This window comes from Mytilus trossulus, chromosome 3 (assembly GCF_036588685.1).
Source record: "Mytilus trossulus isolate FHL-02 chromosome 3, PNRI_Mtr1.1.1.hap1, whole genome shotgun sequence".
In the NCBI taxonomy this organism is placed as follows: domain Eukaryota; kingdom Metazoa; phylum Mollusca; class Bivalvia; order Mytilida; family Mytilidae; genus Mytilus; species Mytilus trossulus.
Window position 1 is genome coordinate 51,628,846 of NC_086375.1, and position 21,317 is coordinate 51,650,162.

Genomic DNA, 21,317 nt, shown 5'->3' on the forward strand with positions numbered 1-21,317 from the left:
TAGTTTTTCTTCCAGTTAACATTACTAACAGTCTGCAGTTAAAGTTTTTAAAATATTTTTTAGATTCATAAACTATTCTGAAATTTTTACCAAACTTGGACAGAAGCTTCTTACAAGAGGAATATTTTTATTGATTGTTTTCCTTATTTATGTTTAACTCCTGGGAGTTACAGCAAAAATAGGCGAGACACTGGGTTCCGTGGAACCCTTACAAATTTTTTAACAAAATATCAACTGTAAGTTGTGTATTGGATGGTTGTAAGGTGTAAATGTCGGTCTCCAAGGGGTTATTTTACCTTGGACTTATTTTCATCTATCATTTATTATGTAAATTGTATGTAATACTTGTAGTTAAACCCTTTATATTTTTCAGTGTATTGCGATCCAAATGATATCCCTCCACATAGTCATCACCTAATGGTCATGATTTATTTAAACTTTTTTCAGTTACATATACTGCTGTCACGTCACTAAGGATTGCATATTTTGGTATTAATATTGATTCACTCAATCATAGGGTGTCTGCATCAGAAATAAACACATTTATTAAAAAATCAGTTGTTGACAAATACGTGTTATATTCTTCCTTTTTATTTTATGATGGTTTTGGTATGATACCAAACCCGTAACGGGAGGGATGGTACTTAATTTTCATTCAATCAGTTTAATTGAGGTCTGGAGTTAGCATGTCAGTAACTGCTAGTATTTAATCCTTGATATGATTGTATTTCACAGGCTTCTGTTAAATAGGGTTAAAGAAAAGATTTGTCTGTTTGTCTTCAGTTTTGTTTGTTAGCCATGGCGTTGTCGCCGTTTATTTTCGCTGGATCCATGAGTTTGACTGTCCCTCCGGTATCTTTCGCTCCTCTTTTTATAATTAAAAACTATCCGTATAAGATGGATAGTATATTACTACTCTGGAAAAAAATCTTCCCGAATTATACCTTTTCTGGAAAAAAATCTGTAACAGATACTCCACCGGAAAAAAATCACACAGGAATTAAGGTTCAAGTAAACCCAGAACTTCTGAAGTAAACCGTAGTACGTACATTTGCATTAGATATGTGTACTAGTTGAGGATTTAACTGTTATATGCTATTTATATTCAACAAAAAGCTCTCAAGCGCTTATGATTGTATTGCTATATAAGAAAGTGGACCGAATCAAAATAAAACTTTCGTATTCGTATTTACATCAATGTTCTTTATGATTTACTATTATATGAAAGAAGAAGTTGGTGATTAGGTGTATCAGCAGGTAAACCGGAAGTAAAAGGTGCATATCCGCCATTGATAAATTCAGGTAAACACAATAAAAAATATAATTTCGTAACTTGCAAAGTATATTCAGTGACTGAAGCTGACATTCTTACTACTGGAATATATTGATATATAAGTTTGTCATCATGCGCGCTAAAGTATACCTTACGACAGCAACACACTACAATTTCTATAAAAAATGATAACTTTGACCACAGTAAAGGATACCTTTCATAAAACTCAAACCGAATACATTTGCCCTTTTTTTAGTTTATCTGAAATAACATGCTCATAAAGAATACTAGTTCTGAAAACAGTTATGCAATATCAGTTATATGTTATTTAGTAAATTTACAATGTCTTGCAATCGATCAGCATTGCCAATTAATAACCTGTTTATACAATGTATGCATTCATTTATTCTTAAAATACAGTGAATTTAATTATCACAAATTACAATAACATTTTACACAAAGAAAGTTTTTGTGTATTCAGTGTTGTTTTAAAAGTTTTCAATTTTTACCAGAGATGGGTCTGATTATATTCACTGTAATTATTAAACACATTTCCTTTGTTAAATGTACAATGAAATAAAATTAATTACTACACCATTTGTCAAAGTTAAGTAATTAGATCAATGAATAAATTGGCAAGTTATCATCATAACATCTAATTACAATGAAGTTCTAAATAAACACATTGAATGACATTGTGAATAAAGGTTAAAAAAATCATTCAAATATCATTTTGTTGCAATGGTATCAAAAAGTAAAATCACAAAAATACTGAACTCAGAGGAAAGTGAATACGGAAAGTCCATAATCACATGGCAAAATCAAATAACAAAAGGCATCATAAACAAATAGACAAGAACTGTCATATTCCTGACTTGGTATAGGCATTTTCAAATGTAGAAAATGGTGAATTAAACCTGGTTCTATAGCGCTAACCCTCTCTCTATAATAACAGTCTCATCAAATTCCGTTATATTTATATGATGCTTTAAATAAACATTCACAATTAATAAAATAGTCAAAATATGGGTACATCAGTCATCATCGCATAACAATTTTAAAAGGGGACAATTTGACAGAACACAAAAACATCTTAGCTACGAACACATGGATTGACCTGAGTGTCTGATGTCTTAAAATTATATTTCACATAAATTTGTCGTTCAATGTGCATACAAACAGTTTTAAAATTTACATAGGCAATGTAAGCATACAGAGTTAAAAAATCAAAAGTATGTAAGAAAAAATTACAGAAATAGACCGAGATATAAACTAGTCCAAAAGTTATAGGTAGAATTTATGAGAATCCAAAAATAGTTAATTCCACTAAGCAATTGAATGATTTTGACGTTTGTGGTTCAACGTATATAGTAATTCATACTAGAAATATATCATAATGACATATAATAGACCAAAATAATACTGACAGGATCAATATATTTCTTAACTTAAGCAAAACTATCTTATCCCAAGTTAACAGAAGTTATAATTCTTGTTAGATATCAATCATAAAACTGTTCATTTAAGAACAATTAAAGAAGAAGACATGATATGTTAACCATATAAAGTATAAATGCAATTTGATTTTTTTTTAATCAGAATGTTGATAAATTAAAAATTCATTGGAATTACTTGGTATTTTGAAAAGTAATTGATTATATTTATATGATGCTTTAAATAAACATTCACAATTAATAAAATAGTCAAAATATGGGTACATCAGTCATCATCGCATAACAATTTTAAAAGGGGACAATTTAACAGAACACAAAAACATCTTAGCTACGAACACATGGATTGACCTGAGTGTCTGACGTCTTAAAATTATATGTCACATAAATTTGTCGTTCAATGTGCATACAAACAGTTTTAAAATTTACATAGGCAATGTAAGCATACAGAGTTAAAAAATCAAAAGTATGTAAGAACAAATTACAGAAATAGACCTAGATATAAACTAGTCCAAAAGTTATAGGTAGAATTTATGAGAATCCAAAAATAGTTAATTCCACTAAGCAATTGAATGATTTTGACGTTTGTGGTTCAACGTATATAGTAATTCATACTAGAAATATATCATAATGACATATAATAGACCAAAATAATACTGACGGGATCAATATATTTCTTAACTTAAGCAAAACTATCTTATCCCAAGTTAACAGAAGTTATAATTCTTGTTAGATATCAATCATAAAACTGTTCATTTAAGAACAATTAAAGAAGAAGACATGATATGTTAACCATATAAAGTATAAATGCAATTTGATTTTTTTTTAATCAGAATGTTGATAAATTAAAAATTCATTGGAATTACTGGGTATTTTGAAAAGTAATTGATTAAATTAAATAACATGTAATCAGATATTTTGCTGATTTATATTGATAGCAATATTTACTTGAAAATAGGTAAACAATTACAGCTGATTAGCAATAACCCCAAGCCTGTTTTTGACACCATTTTCTTCAAAGATATAGATACAAATTAATAATTCCAAATAGCTGGATGATCCACTTTTTATTACGACCCAAAATTTGCTACTTTAATTGAATGGTGCTGTCATCATCAACAGTAAATTGAGTATAAGTGTAGGGATCTCTACTGGCACAAAAGTAAGGTTGTTATTGATATTGATTGTAATTGTCCTAACTGTTTTAGGAATACCTAGAGTACCTAAAGAAGCCACAACCAATATGTTTTATAAGTTGCTTCAATCTTGACCAATTTAAATGAGTTCTTAAATATTCTGAATCTAAACATTTTGGGGCCCTTTATAGCTTGTTGTTCAGTGTGAGCCAAGGCTTTGTGTTGTAAGCCGTATGAAGGACGTACATTGACCTTTAATGGTTTACCTTTATAAATTGGTATTTGGATGGAGAGTTGTCTCATTGGCACTCATACCACATCTTCCTATATCTATGTATAAATGTTATGGAACTTTTGATGATATTTCCACATATTTATATATTACATATGTACATTTGTAACACTCACTCCCAAACGTGTCCAATTCCCCCAAATGTGTCCTTCAAATCCCAAATAATCCAAACATGTCCAATTTCACGTCCCCAAATGTGTCAGATAATTATTGTTTGCCAAACCATGTCCACCTTAAGACGCCTGAAAGTCTCAAAACTTTAAGTGCTATAAAATGTCTATAGTGATGTTCATGATGTTTACAGCAATTAAATATTTTAGAGGACTATCGATGGATCTTATAAAAAGATTAAAGCCTCATTCAAAAGACATAAATCCTGAATTATGTTAGAACAATTACTGGAACTTGTAATAGGAACGGAGTTGACAGGAGAAAATGCATAATCCTATAAATCAACTTTAATGTTGATGGTTTAAAGTCCAGTTACAAATATTTCATGCATATTCAGGAAGACAACATATTAACAATAAATACATAGGGTAAATCTATCCCTTCCTACACAAGGTTTTGAAGTCACTGATGAGTCTTATGTAGACGAAATGCGTGTGTGGCTTACTAAAGTATAATCATGGTACCTTTTATACCGGTAGCCAGGGGGGTTCAGGGGGTTAGGAAGAACCCCCCCCCTTGAAAACAAATAAGCACTGTTAAAGTCAATGTTCTGTTTCGAATTGTGACTGTTAAAATCGAGTTTGTGAGTCCAATGAACCCCCCCCCCCCTGGAAATTCCTGGCCAGCCTTTGATACATGTAACTATTAACATCCTAATTACAATCAACTGGCTGCTTGCTTTTAGGCCCAACTTTTGCAAGGACTTTATTTACCATGTTTACTGTCAGTTTGAAGACGTCATAATTGACCATATTTCTATTCTGAATTCACACTTAGAGATAGGACAACAGAGGCGGATTTAGGGGGGGGGGGCAGGGGGCCCGGGACCCCCTTTTTGGGAAAAAAATTGGTTGCTTATATAGGGAATCACTGAAGCGTGACTGGAGCGAGCCCCCTCTTAGGTCAGTCAGTGGGCCCCCACTTATGAAAATTTCTGGATCCGCCACTGGACAATGCCAATAGATAAAAGAGTAAAAGGAGTATAGGTAAATAGAGGGAAAAAAAAAAAAAAAAATGTTATTAAACAAAATTATAAATTTTAATTTTGGTGAACATGTTATTGTTACGTGAATGTCATAAATTAAATCATCATTAAATGGACAAGATTAAGTGTTCATTAAAGGAAACGTAAAGGCTTTATATGGACACCTTTGGGGTGAATGGACATTTTTATGCGTTCATAATAAAGATACATTTTGGCACCCTTTAGAAACTAGACATGTCTTGATGTTTATCTATATATGTCATATGGACACGTTTGGGGCAATCAGACACTTATAGGGAGATGGACATGTTTCTGAATGTTATATATATATCAACATATTTATTTTCTTAAGATTTTTGTAATGCTATATATTGGACCAAAGTAAAATAATTATTTTTTTAGTTGGAAAAGTTTTTTCTGGATATTTACAAAAAATGTACAATAGACATCAAATCCTCAATGACTTATCATTATTCTTGTTACTTAGATATAGACTAGTAAATTTATTTGGGTAACTCTCAGGGGTAACTTACATGACTAATAGGATTAAGGTCAACCAATTTCATTATAGTCATATTTAAAATTTTGTTACCTCCAATTATTTAGTAGTGAATACAATGCATAAAGGATGATAAGTGACTCCTCTAACGGTATTCAGCTAAAAATGAATATTTAGAAAAATATGTAGCCAAGGCTCCGTGTTGAAGGCCGTACTTTAACCTATAATGGTTTAATTTTTAAATTGTTATTTGGATGGAGAGTTGTCTCATTGGCACTCACACCACATCTTCCTATATCTATATATTGTTTAGTTGTGAATAAGAAATTATTCAAACTTATATACAGTTATTCTGATGAATGAATTAAAAGAGCTCTTCAAAAAGCTGAAGAATAAGTTGTTTAGCTTAAAGAATTGTATTTACACCTAAGGTGTATGTTAAAAAAAAGTAACCAAAAAGTTACAATTTGATTTTGATTCATCCAGCTGACTTGCCAGATGAGTCATATATAATAACAGATGTGTACATAATTATATACATGTACATGCTTTTCAACAGTCAATTTATTTGCCTGACAAATTTATTTTGCATACAGGAAGTATACAGTGATATGCAGTGAAGTTTAGCATTTGATAGTTCATTGATAACATTCTGGCGTATCATAAACAAACAACTTGTAACGTCTCATTTCATTGGCCGAAAGATTTAAATACAACAGCAATGTAGTCAGTCTAGTCAGTGTGCACGTGAATTGACACAGGTGACCGACAATGAAATTTACTATGTTACTACAAACGTAAAAACAATGATTTGTATAGTTTACAAACCTTTGGCCAAAAGATTTAAATAAATGTTTTGCTAACTTCAAATAGTGGGGTCGAAAAAGTAAACTGATATTCTAAGTTCTTTATGCATGCAGCAACTCAATTATCTTGTACCCGGCATGATGAGAAATATAAGGATAAAATAAAATACATGTGCCGCTTTTAAACGGATGAATAAATGAACCACTTTTAATTTCTTTCATACCTACGATAGGTTATAATCCTTGCAATGTCGTAGTCACTTATAAAGTATTTCATAATACTGATCCTGCTTTACAATAATTAATGATGGGTTGCACTGACATTCCTCCTTTATTATTTTCATGCGAAAACATACACACAGTAGCTACCATAAAAGGAGGAAGTTGTTCCCCAAAGATAGAAACAAAATAACTAATCGTATCATTTGTGCACCTGAATGAATTCAGTGAAGATTAATTCTTTCGCATGTTTGGAACTAAATAAATATTAATACTTGTGAGAAATGTCGTAGTTTATAAGGAACAACTCCCGTTTGAATTGTTTTTACATTGTCATTTCGGGGCCTTTTATAGCTGACTATGCGGTATGGGCTTTGCTCATTATTGAAAGCCGTACGGTGACCTTTAGTTGTTAATTTCTGTGTCATTGTGGTCTCTTGTGGAGAGTTGTGGCATTAGCAATCATACCACATCTTCTTTATTACATATAAATGTACTGTTTTTGATTATGAATGGGTGAATATTAATTTTTTTAACTTATACTGTAACAATAGAGTTGCATAACATTGTTGAACAATCCGCTAAAGTATATGTAGTATGTATTCGTATTTGAAATAAAATACAAAACGAAACGTGTATGATAAACTGATAAAAAAAAATATCAAGAAATTAAGGATGACTAAATGTATGTACAAGATGAAACTCACCTTTTTATAAATACATCTAAATGATTTAATGAATACAGACATTGTTTGTTTCTATTTACATAGATATAGGAAGATGTGGTGTGAGTGCCAATAAGACAACTCTCCATCCAAATAACAATTTATAAAAGTAAACCATAATAGGTCAATGTAAGGCCTTCAATACGGAGCCTTGTCTCACACTGAACAACAAGCTATAAAGAGCCCCAAAATTACTAGTGTAAAACCATTCAAACGGGAAAACCAACGGTTTAATATTTACAATATATAATTTACGTTCGTTTTTTCAACCGAGAATAGCAAAACCTCATGAATTATATCGTTTGTATAAACTTTATTTAATTATCCGCTGTGCCATGATTGGCCATCTCCATTTTTTCTGAACAAAGCGTGTTACATGTTATGAATTTACTTACAATTTCTGAATTTATTTTTTTCCTTCAAGTTAATGGAATCAGAAAAAAAATCACTATTCTATGAAGAATATCTAAAACTTGGCAAACAATATGAAAAGTGTTTGCAGTAAAGTATACAGTTTCATTTTTCAAGTACAACGTTAATTCATCGAGTCCATTGAGTAAAAGAGAAGGCAGGATAAGCAACTTGGGTGTGTCAATGAAAAAAAATATGTGAATTGAGTTTTTTTTTTTATCCTACATTAAACTGTTGATGTCGTCCCTTGATTTAGAGGAGATATTTAAATTGAATATTTTAACTGTTAAGATTTTAAAGTTTAAACTTTACTACCAATTAATGCAGAAAATTATAACACAAATGAATTTCACATGCACATTAAGCTAGAATTGTGATTAGAATCATGTATGCGAATACGACGATGGAAGCTTTAGACGACCTTGACCTGCTACGTGAATATTAATCAGTCCATTCAACGTTAAAGTACGTGTGTTCTATTTTTGCAGGTGTGAGGTCGAAGGTTTGAATTGACCAATGAAAACGATCGTTCCTTAGAGAGTTAATCTAATAAAGTTTGTTTGTCTGATTATGTCGCACGACCTATCGCGAAGCTTGGTCGCAGTTGGGTATAAGCATATTATATTTTTTAACTTTCTATCACTCTTTCATATAGCTAGGATGATAGAGTTCAATTGAGCAGTATATATTTATGCAATATAATCAAATGATTAAATCATATTTTTTTTCTTCAGATATTGTGAGGAGTTTTGAACAACTTACTAATTTTTCCTGTGGACAAAAGATGTACAAATTATGTAGACAAGTTTATAATATTTTTTAAGGAAGAAATGTTCAAAGATCAACAATTAGGTCATCTGACACCACATGACAACAACATTAAATAAACACCTGGAGCGATATAGACAATAAATAAGTGAGAAAACCATTATAGGTTATAATTGATTTACAACTTAATCACACCTTTCTCTATGATGTGATGATTCTTTTATTGTGTACAGATTTAACATGGCATTTATGTTGATGCAATAAAAAAATTCTTGTTTTATATATATATACATAAGTCAATACCAGTGAAATCATCAAAATGAGTGTTTCGTCATTGCCGTCTGCAGCTAGTGGATCTAGTAATAGGAGTACATCTATTTCCACTAACATGTCATTATCACCAGGTTTAGCTCCTTATAAGACTCTTTCACCAAGCAGTTCACTTCTTGCTCTGTCTAAAGTTGAAGATGATGAATTAAGAGGGAAAAAGTCAGATGAACTTGTGAGAATTATTCGTAGATTAGAATCTGAAAGTAGATCTTTAGTTGCTGAACATAGTTGCATAATAAAAGATGTGAATAGACGTTTGCAGATATATATGCTTGAAATCAGAGGTTTAAAAGACATAAATCAAAAGTTACAGGATGACAACCAAGAGTTGCGGGACTTGTGTTGTTTTCTTGATGATGACCGGCAAAGAAGTCGTAAACTTGCTAGAGAATGGCAGAGATTTGGACGATACACATCAAGTGTAATGAGAAGTGAAGTTTCAACGTATCAGCAAAAACTGTCTGATCTAGAAAGCAAACAGGAAGAGTTGGTGTTAGAAAACTCTGAATTGAAGGAGCTATGTTTATATTTAGATCAGGAGAGAATGCGATATAACTCCAACTTAAGAGATGATGGGGATGGTAGTAGTAATAGTACTACTGCTGGATTAGAAGATAATGGTGTGATAATGAATGGTACAGGGTCAGATGTACCTACAACTACAGAACAAAGACCAAATCAAGGTTTGTTTGCATAATTCACTTTTCTTTTATAATTAAATAATGGCAGCTGATAATCATCTTGCTGACATAGAGTCAAAACATACCTGTAGCAAGGGCGGTTAGGACGACCCGCCCCCCCCCCCCTTGAAAACAAATAAGCACTGTTAAAATCTGTTCGAATTGTGACTGTTAAAGTCGAGTTTGTGAGTCAAATGAACCACACCTTGGAAATGCCTGGCTATGGTCCTGGTCAAAAGTTTACATGATGAATGAAAACCTTCAAAAATTTTAAAAAATACAATATTTAAAATATACTGACACTCACCAAAATTTTACACCTTGTTATTTTTTTTTATTACTGATAGATAGTTAATTTTACACATTCATTTAGATTTGAAATGTAACAATGTAACAGGATAAAATAGAACAAAGTTGAAATTTGAAAATAGATCGATTTAGATCATCTCAAAATTGGCAAAAAGGATTAAAAAAAATGAAAAAAAGTATCTGAAAAAAATATTGATATTTATATCAGAACTTGCTGTTGAGACTAATAACATGCTATTTAATTTTGTAAACATTTATTATTTTCTATTTTTTATCATTATAATTATATTTCATTTATAGTTTTTGTAGTTATATTTGATATATTTATATGTTTAGACAACACCAGGCAATATATCCAACAGCTGGAGGAGCAAGTTAAAAATCTGGAGGAAGAAAAGAAACAATTGGCACAGGTTAGTTTTGAACAAATAAGATTTACAAGATAATGAAATCAATTACAATCTGAAGAATCACATATTGGTATATTTCATGAAAATTAAATATAGGTACAACATCTAATGTTAGCTATTAAAGTGAACACAATTCCCCACTTATAAAAGTTAGAGAATGCAATTGATAGATTTAGATAATTGAGGAGCAAGTTTATCAGATATTGGACTTCTTTTTAAGGATAAATAGAAAAAATCAATGCAGGATATCCAATAGATTTTAATGAAATTTATAATATGGTGCAAATAACAATAAAAGCTTCATTTAACTATTAATGATGACATGAATGAATTACATCCAATTGCATCAGCAGTGCAACAGAAAAAAACCCAGGATGTTTACTCCATGAAGAGTATAGAAAAATTATACTGAATAACAAGCAAAACAGCTGTAAACCAAAAGTTAAACATAGTGAGTAAAATAGAGTTGTCTCCCATTTTGCAGATACATGTTTTTCTATAAGTGTGATGAAATATAAAAGTACTATGCATAAAGTAAAGATGTTAATCTCTTATTTTAGAAATCTGAACGTAATGCAGCAGATGGGTACAGACCTCTAGTAGATAGGAAAGGTCCAAGACAAAAGTTAGAAAATGTAAGTACATTCAAATCAGCAATACATTGTATAAAGTCATGTTTGCCAAAAGTACACTCATTTAAGATAGGCAATTATTTCAGAGGGATATATTTTTGAAATTGCTTCATGTATTTTTTTTCTTCAGTAAATTGTGATGGAAAATTTCTAAAAGAAATGTTTTGCCTATTTAAAAGGTATAAAAGAGGGACGAAAGATACCAAAGGAACAGTCAAACTCATAAATCTAAAATAAACTGACAATGCCATGACTAAAAATGAAAAAGACAATCAGACAAACAATAGTACACATGACACAACATAGAAAACTAAAGAATAAACATTCCGAACCGCACCAAAAACTAGGGGTGTAAAACCAAACATACGCACTAATTAACAGTCTTAAGGAATGATCAGAAACATTTGCTATATGTCTTGATGGTTTATATTTTTTAAACTATAAGATTAAGAATAATAAGAATATTTTATTTCCAATTAAAGGGCCCTAAGGCCTATAAAGACTTTCATGACATTACATACAAGTACATATGATTAGACATAAATTAGAGACATATAATATAAGAAAACAACATTATTCAGTACTATTAAAAATGCTATAAAAGGCCAGGACAGTACCAGACAATACAATTTAGATCTTTAAAATATACCTTTTAAAATTATATACCACTTAAAATATGTATATTTGTGGCTAATTTGCATTCATTATTTTTGAACTTCTCCTTATCTCTAGATTTTTAGATAAATACTTTCCTAAACATTTATACACATTTAAATTTTCTTGTGTAAATAGCCATAAGATAGTAATAATGGTGACAACTTATTATGTTACTATGACTTTGACTTGTGTTGGATTTTTGCGTCTATTTGTTTTGAATTTGTCTTTCCTTATGAAAGAAATGGCTTATTGCAAGATTATATGATCTTTAATAGATTTCATTTTTCAATATACCTGTCATTTTGTTAATGATAGTATTTTATTTATTCAGAGATCTGCTCCCGTTGGTAATAATGATGACAATTATAGTGGCAGGAAGTCAGCCACACCTACACCAAGGGGAGATAATACAAGTCCATCAAAACCTGAAGCTGTAGTTCATGCAATGAAGGTTTGTTTAACATATAGATTTATCTTGGTATGATAGGTGTTTCAAATCATGACAATGCATTTGTATTGAATTCAGAAATTGTCAGACAATTTAGCATCACTTTTATATAGGGGTTATACTTATGAATGCATGTAGCAAATTAATTAAACAGGCTTTATAAGCCTTAAAATCAGAAAAAAACTATATCTTATATCTGATCAGTAATGGTTCTACATTTTTATAGCAGCACACATTCATGCTTAACAACAAGCAAGGTATGGTTTCATGTTTGTGTAATTATGATCATTTGTTTAGCTTATAGATGAACTCCTTCATAAAAAGGAACAAAAGTGAAGTGTTGATTCATTTCAAAGAATTTGCTTCATAAAAAGCAAAGGAATATTTTTTTATGTACATGTATAAAAAAGAAGATGTGGTATGATTGCCAATAAGAAAACTGTCCACAAGAGACCAAAATGACACAGACATTAACAACTATAGGTCACCGTATGGCCTTCAACAATGAGCAAAGCCCATACCACATAGTCAGCCATAAAAGGCCCTGATAAGACAATGTAAAACAATTCAAACGAGAAAACTAACAGCCATATTTGTATAAGAAAATGAATGAAAAACAAATATGTAACACATAAAAAAAAAGTAGACCACGTAATGTCTTGTTTTCTCCAGTATACAAAAAAATATTAAAAGGAAACACTTTAGTGGTGCACATTACAACAGACCAAACCTACCACCAACATCTGACTCCATCACTAAAAAATAGATGTGCAAACAAAGACAAATTAACAATATGGTACCACAGTATTACATGGTCAAAACATCCCTTTTGCCGATCAAGATATGTCATAAGAGTGAAACACAAAATAAAAAAAATATCTGCATAGTCCAGTTAACAACAGTCCAAACTCATTTTGGAATAATTTTGATAAGTTCATTTAAAAGCATTGACCATCCATGTAATTAATAGTTATTTTGTAAACAGGTGTTAGAGGTTCATGAGAATCTAGAGAGACCCAAAGTGGATGTTGGCGGGGAAAACCTAGATGATACAGAAAAAGCAATAGTCAGAGAGATGTGCAATGTATGTATTATTATTTTTTTATATTTAAGATAAAGTATTAGCAAATTTATCCCATGTTTTGTCAAAAATTTGGAAAAACACGGTCAGTGGCATTAGTCATTGGAGCCTTTAATAATAATAAAATTGAAAAAGGGTCAAAATGTCATTACTATTTTGACGACATCTTTCAGACGATGGTACATAAAAATGGATAACCGTAATTGCCAAAATTATTAGGCAGTGTAACATACCATATTTAGCACTAACACTCCTCCTTATAAAAGCAGACAATTATGAACAACACTTTTTCAAGATAATGCTACATGGTACTAATGGCAACGAATGTGGAGGCTATCTTGACCATATGACCACTTCTTTTAACAAGGCAATAAAAACAATACCTAAATAGGTAAGCAGAGTCAAAATTAAGTGTATGTGATACTACAGAAAGGTAGATAAGGCAGCAAGAATCCTAGTGCAACTTTTTACTAACCAGTATAGAAAACTTGTGTCCTATAAAATATGTTACACTATAAATTTTAATTATACATAGTAATTCTTTGGATACCAATTTTTTGTGGAAATCATTTACATTGATAAAGGTGAACAGTGAATTCAAATGTATAACTATGTACAAACTGTCTATAGGATTGTAATCAGACTTTGGCAAAAGTTCAAGATTGTTAATAATCTTCTCATATTATATATAAAATTGAGAATGGAAATGTAGCAGAGAAATGACTCTATGATTGTACTGTGTATCATTATTGGAAAGTATTAAAAGGCAGAGACTTTCAACTTTTATTAAAATTTCACCTTTATTTCAAAATATTGAACGGTGTTCCTCTATATTGCAACAAGATAACCAGAAAATGTGCTATACAACTTTCCATTGCTGTAAATAGAAAAACTGCCATGTGACTTAATTGCAACTTGGTCTCCTTTCTGCAGATTTAATATGATACTATTCGAACCTGTCTCGTTAGATGACCCTTTCATCCATATACTTTGTTGCTTGGTATTATTGTAAGAAAGATAAACGGCTAGAATTTTTCCACCCTCACTCATGACTGTATAAGAAAACTGATAAACTCCAGCTACAGGTGCAGTAAAAATACCAGTAGTTGGATTATAACCATTTCCATTATTGGTGACAACTTTGTCAAATTTAATAACATCTTTGGCTCCAAGTGATTGACTTTTTGTCAGAACGGATGAAAAAGCTGGAATATTTTTTCTACTGGGACATTGGCAGCTATTATCTGAAAAGAATATAAGAAAACAATATAACTTTATTTAAAAAAAAAATAGAAGGTTGCATAAATTGTTATCCTTTGTAAAAATATAATGTAAGCGTATGTTACTATTTTTTTAGTTTTTCTATTCGATGTGTCTAGAGGAATTCAATGTTGTCTGGTTATAGCTGTTAATTGTATAAAGGAGGGAAAAATTGGATATACACCAATCATTTAAATATCTTTTAGAAGAGAACACTCTGATAATAATAACAGTATGGCTATCATAGTACAGTCATAACATGTATGAATATATACAAAATATTTTGAATCTTTTTTGGAAGTTCATAATTTGACATGTATAATGTATATGCTTAAAATATTCTCTTAAATGACACTAAAAACATTTTGCTCTTCATTTTAAAATATTCCATGTAGCTGAAGTCCAAATAAATAGTTTTATGAAGAAAAAAAACCAACATTTTTTTTTTGTGAGTTATATCTTATAATTTAATAAATAGTACAATTTAATAAATAGTACAATTTAAGAAAGAAAAAAAGAGGGAAGATAAAAACAGAAAATATGCATTGAAGAAACAGAGTGAAATGAAAGTTGAAATGAAATATTTTTCATATCAATAATATGTTATATGTCTCAGTGATAGCAATTACATCCACCATCAAACAGATGATTTTCTAATTCATGCACTTTCCTGGCACAATGAGTATGTTATCACCTCCCTGAAAGAACTAATTGTTTCGATGACAATTAGGCAGATTGACCTGGGACAATTTATGTAACTCATTCAAGATAAAAACTTGAGATTGGTGTATATCCAATTTTTCAATGCAGACAGTGTATTGTGCAACTTAATACGATAAAAAAAAACACCTCACAAACAATTATTAACAGTTTGATTTGATTAGAATGTTTTTTTTTTCGTTTTAAGATACAGAGTTATTTAAGAAATTAAAAATAAAACTTACTTGGACTCTTTTGCTTCATCGCCATATCAAGAAGATCTTTTAGGAGAGAACACTCTGAAAATGATAACAGTATGACTATCATAGTACAGTCATAAAATGTATGAATATACATGAATACATAATAATTTAAATCTTTGTTGGAAGTTCACAATTTGACATGTATAATGTATATGCTTAAAATATTCTCTTAAACGACACTAAAAACATGTTGCTCTTCATTTTAAAATATTCCATGTAGCTGAAGTTCAAATAAATAGTTTTATGAAAAAAAAACTTTTTTTTGTGAGTTATATTTTATAAACTAATAAGTAGTAAACTTATATTACCTAATTTTGTGTCACAAGATCCCATGACCATTTCTGCAAACACCAATAGTATCAGTACAGAGGTGAAGTATGTCAGCTTCATTGTGATATAAGGGACTCAGGACAAACTAAATGTTTTAGTGCTGTTACTCTTATATACAATGGTAGAGATGCTTGACTAGTTGAAAACATGCCATTAAAAGAAATTGGATATGGTAAATGAGTTTTTAACATGCACTATAACATGACAGATGTTTTGATATATGTCAGTTAATCAACTTTCTGTTTATCTAGTTGAAAATGTTTAGATCTGGTCATGCAATTTCCCTAAATTTACCATTTTTTTAATAGAATAAAATAAAGAGATTGAAAAAAATCAATTGACCCGTATTGACAACTGGGAATAGAAGTAAATACTGGAAAAAACAACTACAAGGGGAGGTGTATACCACCTAAAACATGTGTATGGCTCATTAGGATAGTAGGGTGCCAAGACTAGATACAAACCCAAGCATTTTTTTGCCTCTGTCAGCTGAAATTACCTTCTTTAATAAAGATTACACAATTCATGCATTATTAAAACTAAAGACAAAAGGGCACTATGCAATCAGAAATTAGCTCCCCTTGAACTATATTATGTTATAACTTATAGGGAGTGAATAATGATTATCAGAAAAGAACTTTCACCAATACTTTTAGACTCCCTTGTCCATGTATTTTGGTAAATGTATTTATATAACATTCATTGATAATCAAAATATTTAAAACTTAAAATAGGCCAGATATTTTATTGTGTCTACTTTTGTTATTTTATTTAGGTTGTTTGGAGGAAACTTGGTGATGCCAATCCAGAAAAAGGTTCAGCTAATCTGTATGAAAATATCCCAGCTCGACAGTCAACTCAATCTTCAACTCAGCCTTCATCATCGAAACAGCGATCTGTCTCTCAACCCATTCTATCACGTCAGCAAGTGCAATCTCCACCCATGCCTCATCAATCAGGAAGATATTACAACAGTCAGCAATCAGCTCAACAACAACCAAACCATCTATCATACAGTCATAACCATCCAACTGCTTCAAATTCTACTGGCCATCTTGGTCCTTACCATGAAGAACCAATGAGTTCTGACATTGCACCAGGAATAACACATACAGTTCATTCACAGAACCTACCACCTCATCATCAGTACAGATCTCCGCCCCCACCACCTGTCAATCATAACAGTAAACGCCCTCCACCTCCCCCTGCTAATTACCATTACCAGGAAAGACCCCCACCCCCACCAGTTTCTCATCAGAACTATGAAAATATCCCACCACCTCTTCCACAGAAACCAAGTTCTTTTGGTCAGCAGAATTATCAGGATAGACCATTGAGATCTGATCGAGTGTCAACAACATCAATGTCTGATCCAAGAAAGCCAGTCGATTCGAGAGAAATGGCACACAATTACAACGATCAAAGAAGTCGTCGAGATCAACGAGATGTAAACATCACTCAAAGATCGAATCCTGTGAATCGTGAAAGAAGCAGAGAAAGGATTCTAGATTATCCACCAGAAACTGCAAGGTCATGGGATCAAGGAAGACGACCTCAAGACTATCCTAGAGACCCAAGGCAAAGCCATACTTCACTAGGATCCTACCACTAAGTGTCACAAACTAAATAGAAATTATCATTTTTATTTCTATGTTCACCAGTCCAGGAATCTAGTTTTGTTCTATAAAGTCCCTTTGATAAACATTTTGACTGTCCAATATCAGGGATAATTATTTTGAAATCACATCATCAGGTATAAAGGATGGCCTTTTAACATAGGAACAATTGAAATCACATCATCAGGTATAAAGGATGGCCTTTTAACATAGGAACAATTACTATTGGTGCTATAATATTTGATAAATGCATTTATTCTTGTTAGATCTCTGCTTGCATTTAGCATTTTTATAAACAAATTTATAAATGTTAGCGTTATTAATTTACCCACAATTTTCTTTGTTTGCATTTAAAAGTGAATTAATTTTATGATTTTGTTGCATTTCAGACTGTGTAATTATGTTTGAGGACATAAAGTCAACACTTAATATCACAAACCACAGGTATTACTAAATTTTATCTGACATAAATGGAGATGTAAAATTTGCACCAAATATGCTCTTAATAAAATTATATTTAATTTCTGTTTACATTTTGCAGAATTAATTATAATTTTATCTAGTATCAAGAAAACGTTACTAAACAACAAAGAACCTATGAAATGAGATCCAGCAAATTACATGCTAGCAGTAAATGATAAATTTTCTAAATCTAAAGTGAAATGAAAATATACACTGTTTGCTGTTCTGTATGTTTTGTTCAGAATTTACCATCCTCAATTTAATTTATTTTACTGAAATAGTTACTTTGGTTTAAGTGTTTTTCCAGCAAATAACTATTTCGGTAATTATCTTTTGTGCTTTTCTAATGAATAAGTATTAATTTAAGATTTTGTATTTATCTATATTTGGGATTTTGTGTTGTTGGATCACTGTCTCATTCACATCATTTATTTATAGAAAATATTGAAGATTACTTATTATTTAAAGTGTTTTTGAAATAGAAATTTATCTCTAATGAATAAGTAATCAAAGATATTAGATATTTTAAATTGAGATGTAAAAGTAATAATGCATGGTACAAATACACTGTTATATTATATTTTTTCATATTGAAGGTAGCTTTATAATATACACTCACATTGTGAAGACTGTAAACCAAAAACATAATAATATAGGGCATATTTTTTTGTGAACACTGCCAAAACTAATGTCATTAATGCAATCATACCTTTCATCTAACATTTCACATGTATTTTTGAAGTTAGGTCTCATTATTATATATTTACATATAATTTATTGAATAATGTGTAGTTTTCTTATTGGACTACATTGTATATTTAGTCAAAACAACCATTTGCATTTTTTTCTCAAATATTTTTTTTTACCCTTCATTTCATTATATTACCATTACTATTGTTTTGAAAAGTTGAGAGCTGCTTTAAATTAAAAGTTCAAAAAATGTTTTTAACAACTAACAAAAACAAAGAAGTTTATTTGTTATTTTGAATGTGTACTTTAAGTAGCTGTCAAAATTATTTCTGTTGTGATTTTTGTACAGTATATATTTTATGATTTGTAATATTACAACTGTTTAAAGTAACAGATATTTGTTACTTTGTAAATATGTACAGAACATTTACTAATTTATTAGACTTTGACATACGTATTGAAGGCATCCCTGTACATTTAAAATAGTGTTTTTGAAATAGGAAAAAAGATTTTTTTTTGTTTACCATTGGGCTTAGCAAAAACTTTGAATTTTCTTAATATATCAATAGAAATCATTTGACTTTTTTATAGGCTGATTTGGACAGCATCACTGATTTCTACCATACACTTTTAAATACTCTTTTTCTAATAATGAGGACTTTTCCAATTAAAAGTAACAACTTTGATTTACATTGCACTAACAATTCATTAGAGGGAGGTAATTTTATTTCTGATGAAAAATTAAAAAAAGTTGTTTCCCATTTTCAAATAGGAAAATTTCATCCACAGTTATAGTTTATGAAGCTCTGGCATCAGGATAACTTTAGCAATACACATATTAATGTGCTTAAAATGACAACTAAAATTTTTTAACTTCATCCATTAAATTAAGTTTTGTTTAGTCTTTTTCATCAGTTTAACTTTGAAAAGTTTGGGATAATATATGATTTTTGTTTTGTCCCAGCAAAGGTTCAGCAAAAACTTGTATCATAAATCAATGTCTTCTCATCAGGTGTGACCAAATTTATTTTAGAGACATGATTTACATTACAAGTTTGAAGTCATCATTCAGTTTTAGCTATAACATAATTGTACTGAATTTAATCATGATTTAGTTTTATCTCCACTATTTGACTGATCTACTTTTGTTTCATTACCACATGTTAATCTTTCAATTCTCATTGTTATAGTGATATTATATATATTTCAAATTGAAGTACTAGATCTCGAATTAACTTATCTTCGTTTGGAGTGTTAATCTGATTTGTTTTTTTGCAAAATCGTTATACATTGCTTGTTAGATCATAGATGGTGCTATAGTACATTAAACATTAGTTTATCATTGTTTTTATCTTTTATACTGGCCTTACTATTATGTTCTTTATAATTATAATGTAGCTTCGTCCTGTTACCTTTCCACTCTTAATGTCCTGTAAACTACCTACCCACAACCTGCTTATGTAGATACTGAGTAATTGTGAGTTTTCATTTTTCGCTGATTTGAGAAAAAAATCCTTTTTTCATGGATATTTGATTTGGTGATTTGTCAGAACCCTATGAAAATTTTTGTTCTTAGTTGAATATTAAAGTTTAATGGGTGGGTACGCCTTCACCAATGGAATAAACAAAAACGGTATTCCACGAAATGATAACGGATCCACAGATGTCTTTTTACTTGATCTATCAAAGGATTTCATATATTTCTTTGCATCACAACATAAGTCGTAAATATGAGTTTTCGAAGAATTCATGATGTTCCACGAAGGTAATCAAAGTAAATGACATCTAAAAAACTTGAACCACAGTTTGTACCTAAATGTTAGCATGATCTTGTTGATCCTGAATTCCCACAAAAATTGTAAACACACAAGTTTGATACTAAATGGTACACATGTCATGATGATAACAGATAATCTTACCCAGTACCAACATTTCTGGACTTCTATTATGGAAGACAGAAAGAAAATTCTGAAAGATCTGCTTCCCCTTATGGAGCAATTAAAATCACCCCTAGTTTTGTGGGGTCCGTCTTGTTTTTGTACTCCTATTTGTGACATTTTTTTCACACATCATTGTCAATATAATTGGAATTGATGCAACTGTCATACAAGTGAGAGGTTTACCGTTATAAAAACCAGATTCAAGCCATCATTTTCTAGATTTGAAAATGTCTGTACTAAGTAAGGAATATGCCAGTTGTTGTCCATTTGTTTGATGTGTTTTTTGAAGGCGGTACAGTGACCTATAGTTGTAAATGTTTGTGTCATTTTAGTCTTTTGTGGATAGTTGTCTCATTGGCAATCATATCACATCTTTTTTATATTTATCATTTGATTTTGCCATTTAGTTTGTGACTTTCCGTTTTGAATTTTCCTCAGAGTTATTTTAATTTTTGCTACAAACAAAAATTTGAATTTGATGATAAAGTTTTTATTAGTGCCTCTAACTTCGATTGTTATTTCCAACTGTATATGAAAGTATTCTTCCAGTAGCTAAGATTACCTTATTTGACTTCATGTTAGTGAGCACATTGTTACGCTGCTTTTCTAATTGTTTTCATTTATTTGTTCAAGTTAGTACCAATTTGCTCTGTGTTGGTTTTTCGTATCTTTAACTTTTACAGAATGCAGTCCAGATTTAAAAATTGATAAAACAATTTGTGTCTGTACCTAGTCATACTCTCTGTATCATTTGTTGTTTGTTTTTGATTGTAC

The 21,317-nt window shown here is 30.6% G+C and overlaps 1 protein-coding gene across 3 annotated transcripts; it reads left to right on the forward strand.

Moving 5' to 3' along the window:
* The first annotated feature begins 1,185 nt into the window (after window positions 1-1,185).
* LOC134711785 (coiled-coil domain-containing protein 85C-like) lies at window positions 1,186-19,948 on the forward strand. 3 transcript variants are annotated; one of them, XR_010106237.1, is made up of 8 exons: window positions 1,186-1,302; window positions 8,703-9,749; window positions 10,392-10,468; window positions 11,026-11,100; window positions 12,086-12,205; window positions 13,188-13,286; window positions 16,611-17,588; window positions 17,639-19,948. XR_010106237.1 is itself a non-coding variant. In XM_063572661.1 (7 exons), exons 2-7 carry the CDS (start codon window positions 9,056-9,058, stop codon window positions 17,445-17,447), a joined length of 1,902 nt encoding a protein of 633 aa, XP_063428731.1. In that variant the 5' UTR covers window positions 1,186-1,302; window positions 8,703-9,055; the 3' UTR covers window positions 17,448-19,948. The 3 variants fall into 3 exon arrangements, 2 of the variants coding, with proteins under 2 accessions (XP_063428731.1, XP_063428732.1); XM_063572661.1 differs by having other exon boundaries at window positions 16,611-19,948; XM_063572662.1 differs by lacking the exon at window positions 1,186-1,302 and adding an exon at window positions 1,372-1,395 and having other exon boundaries at window positions 16,611-19,948.
* Window positions 19,949-21,317: the final 1,369 nt, after the last annotated feature.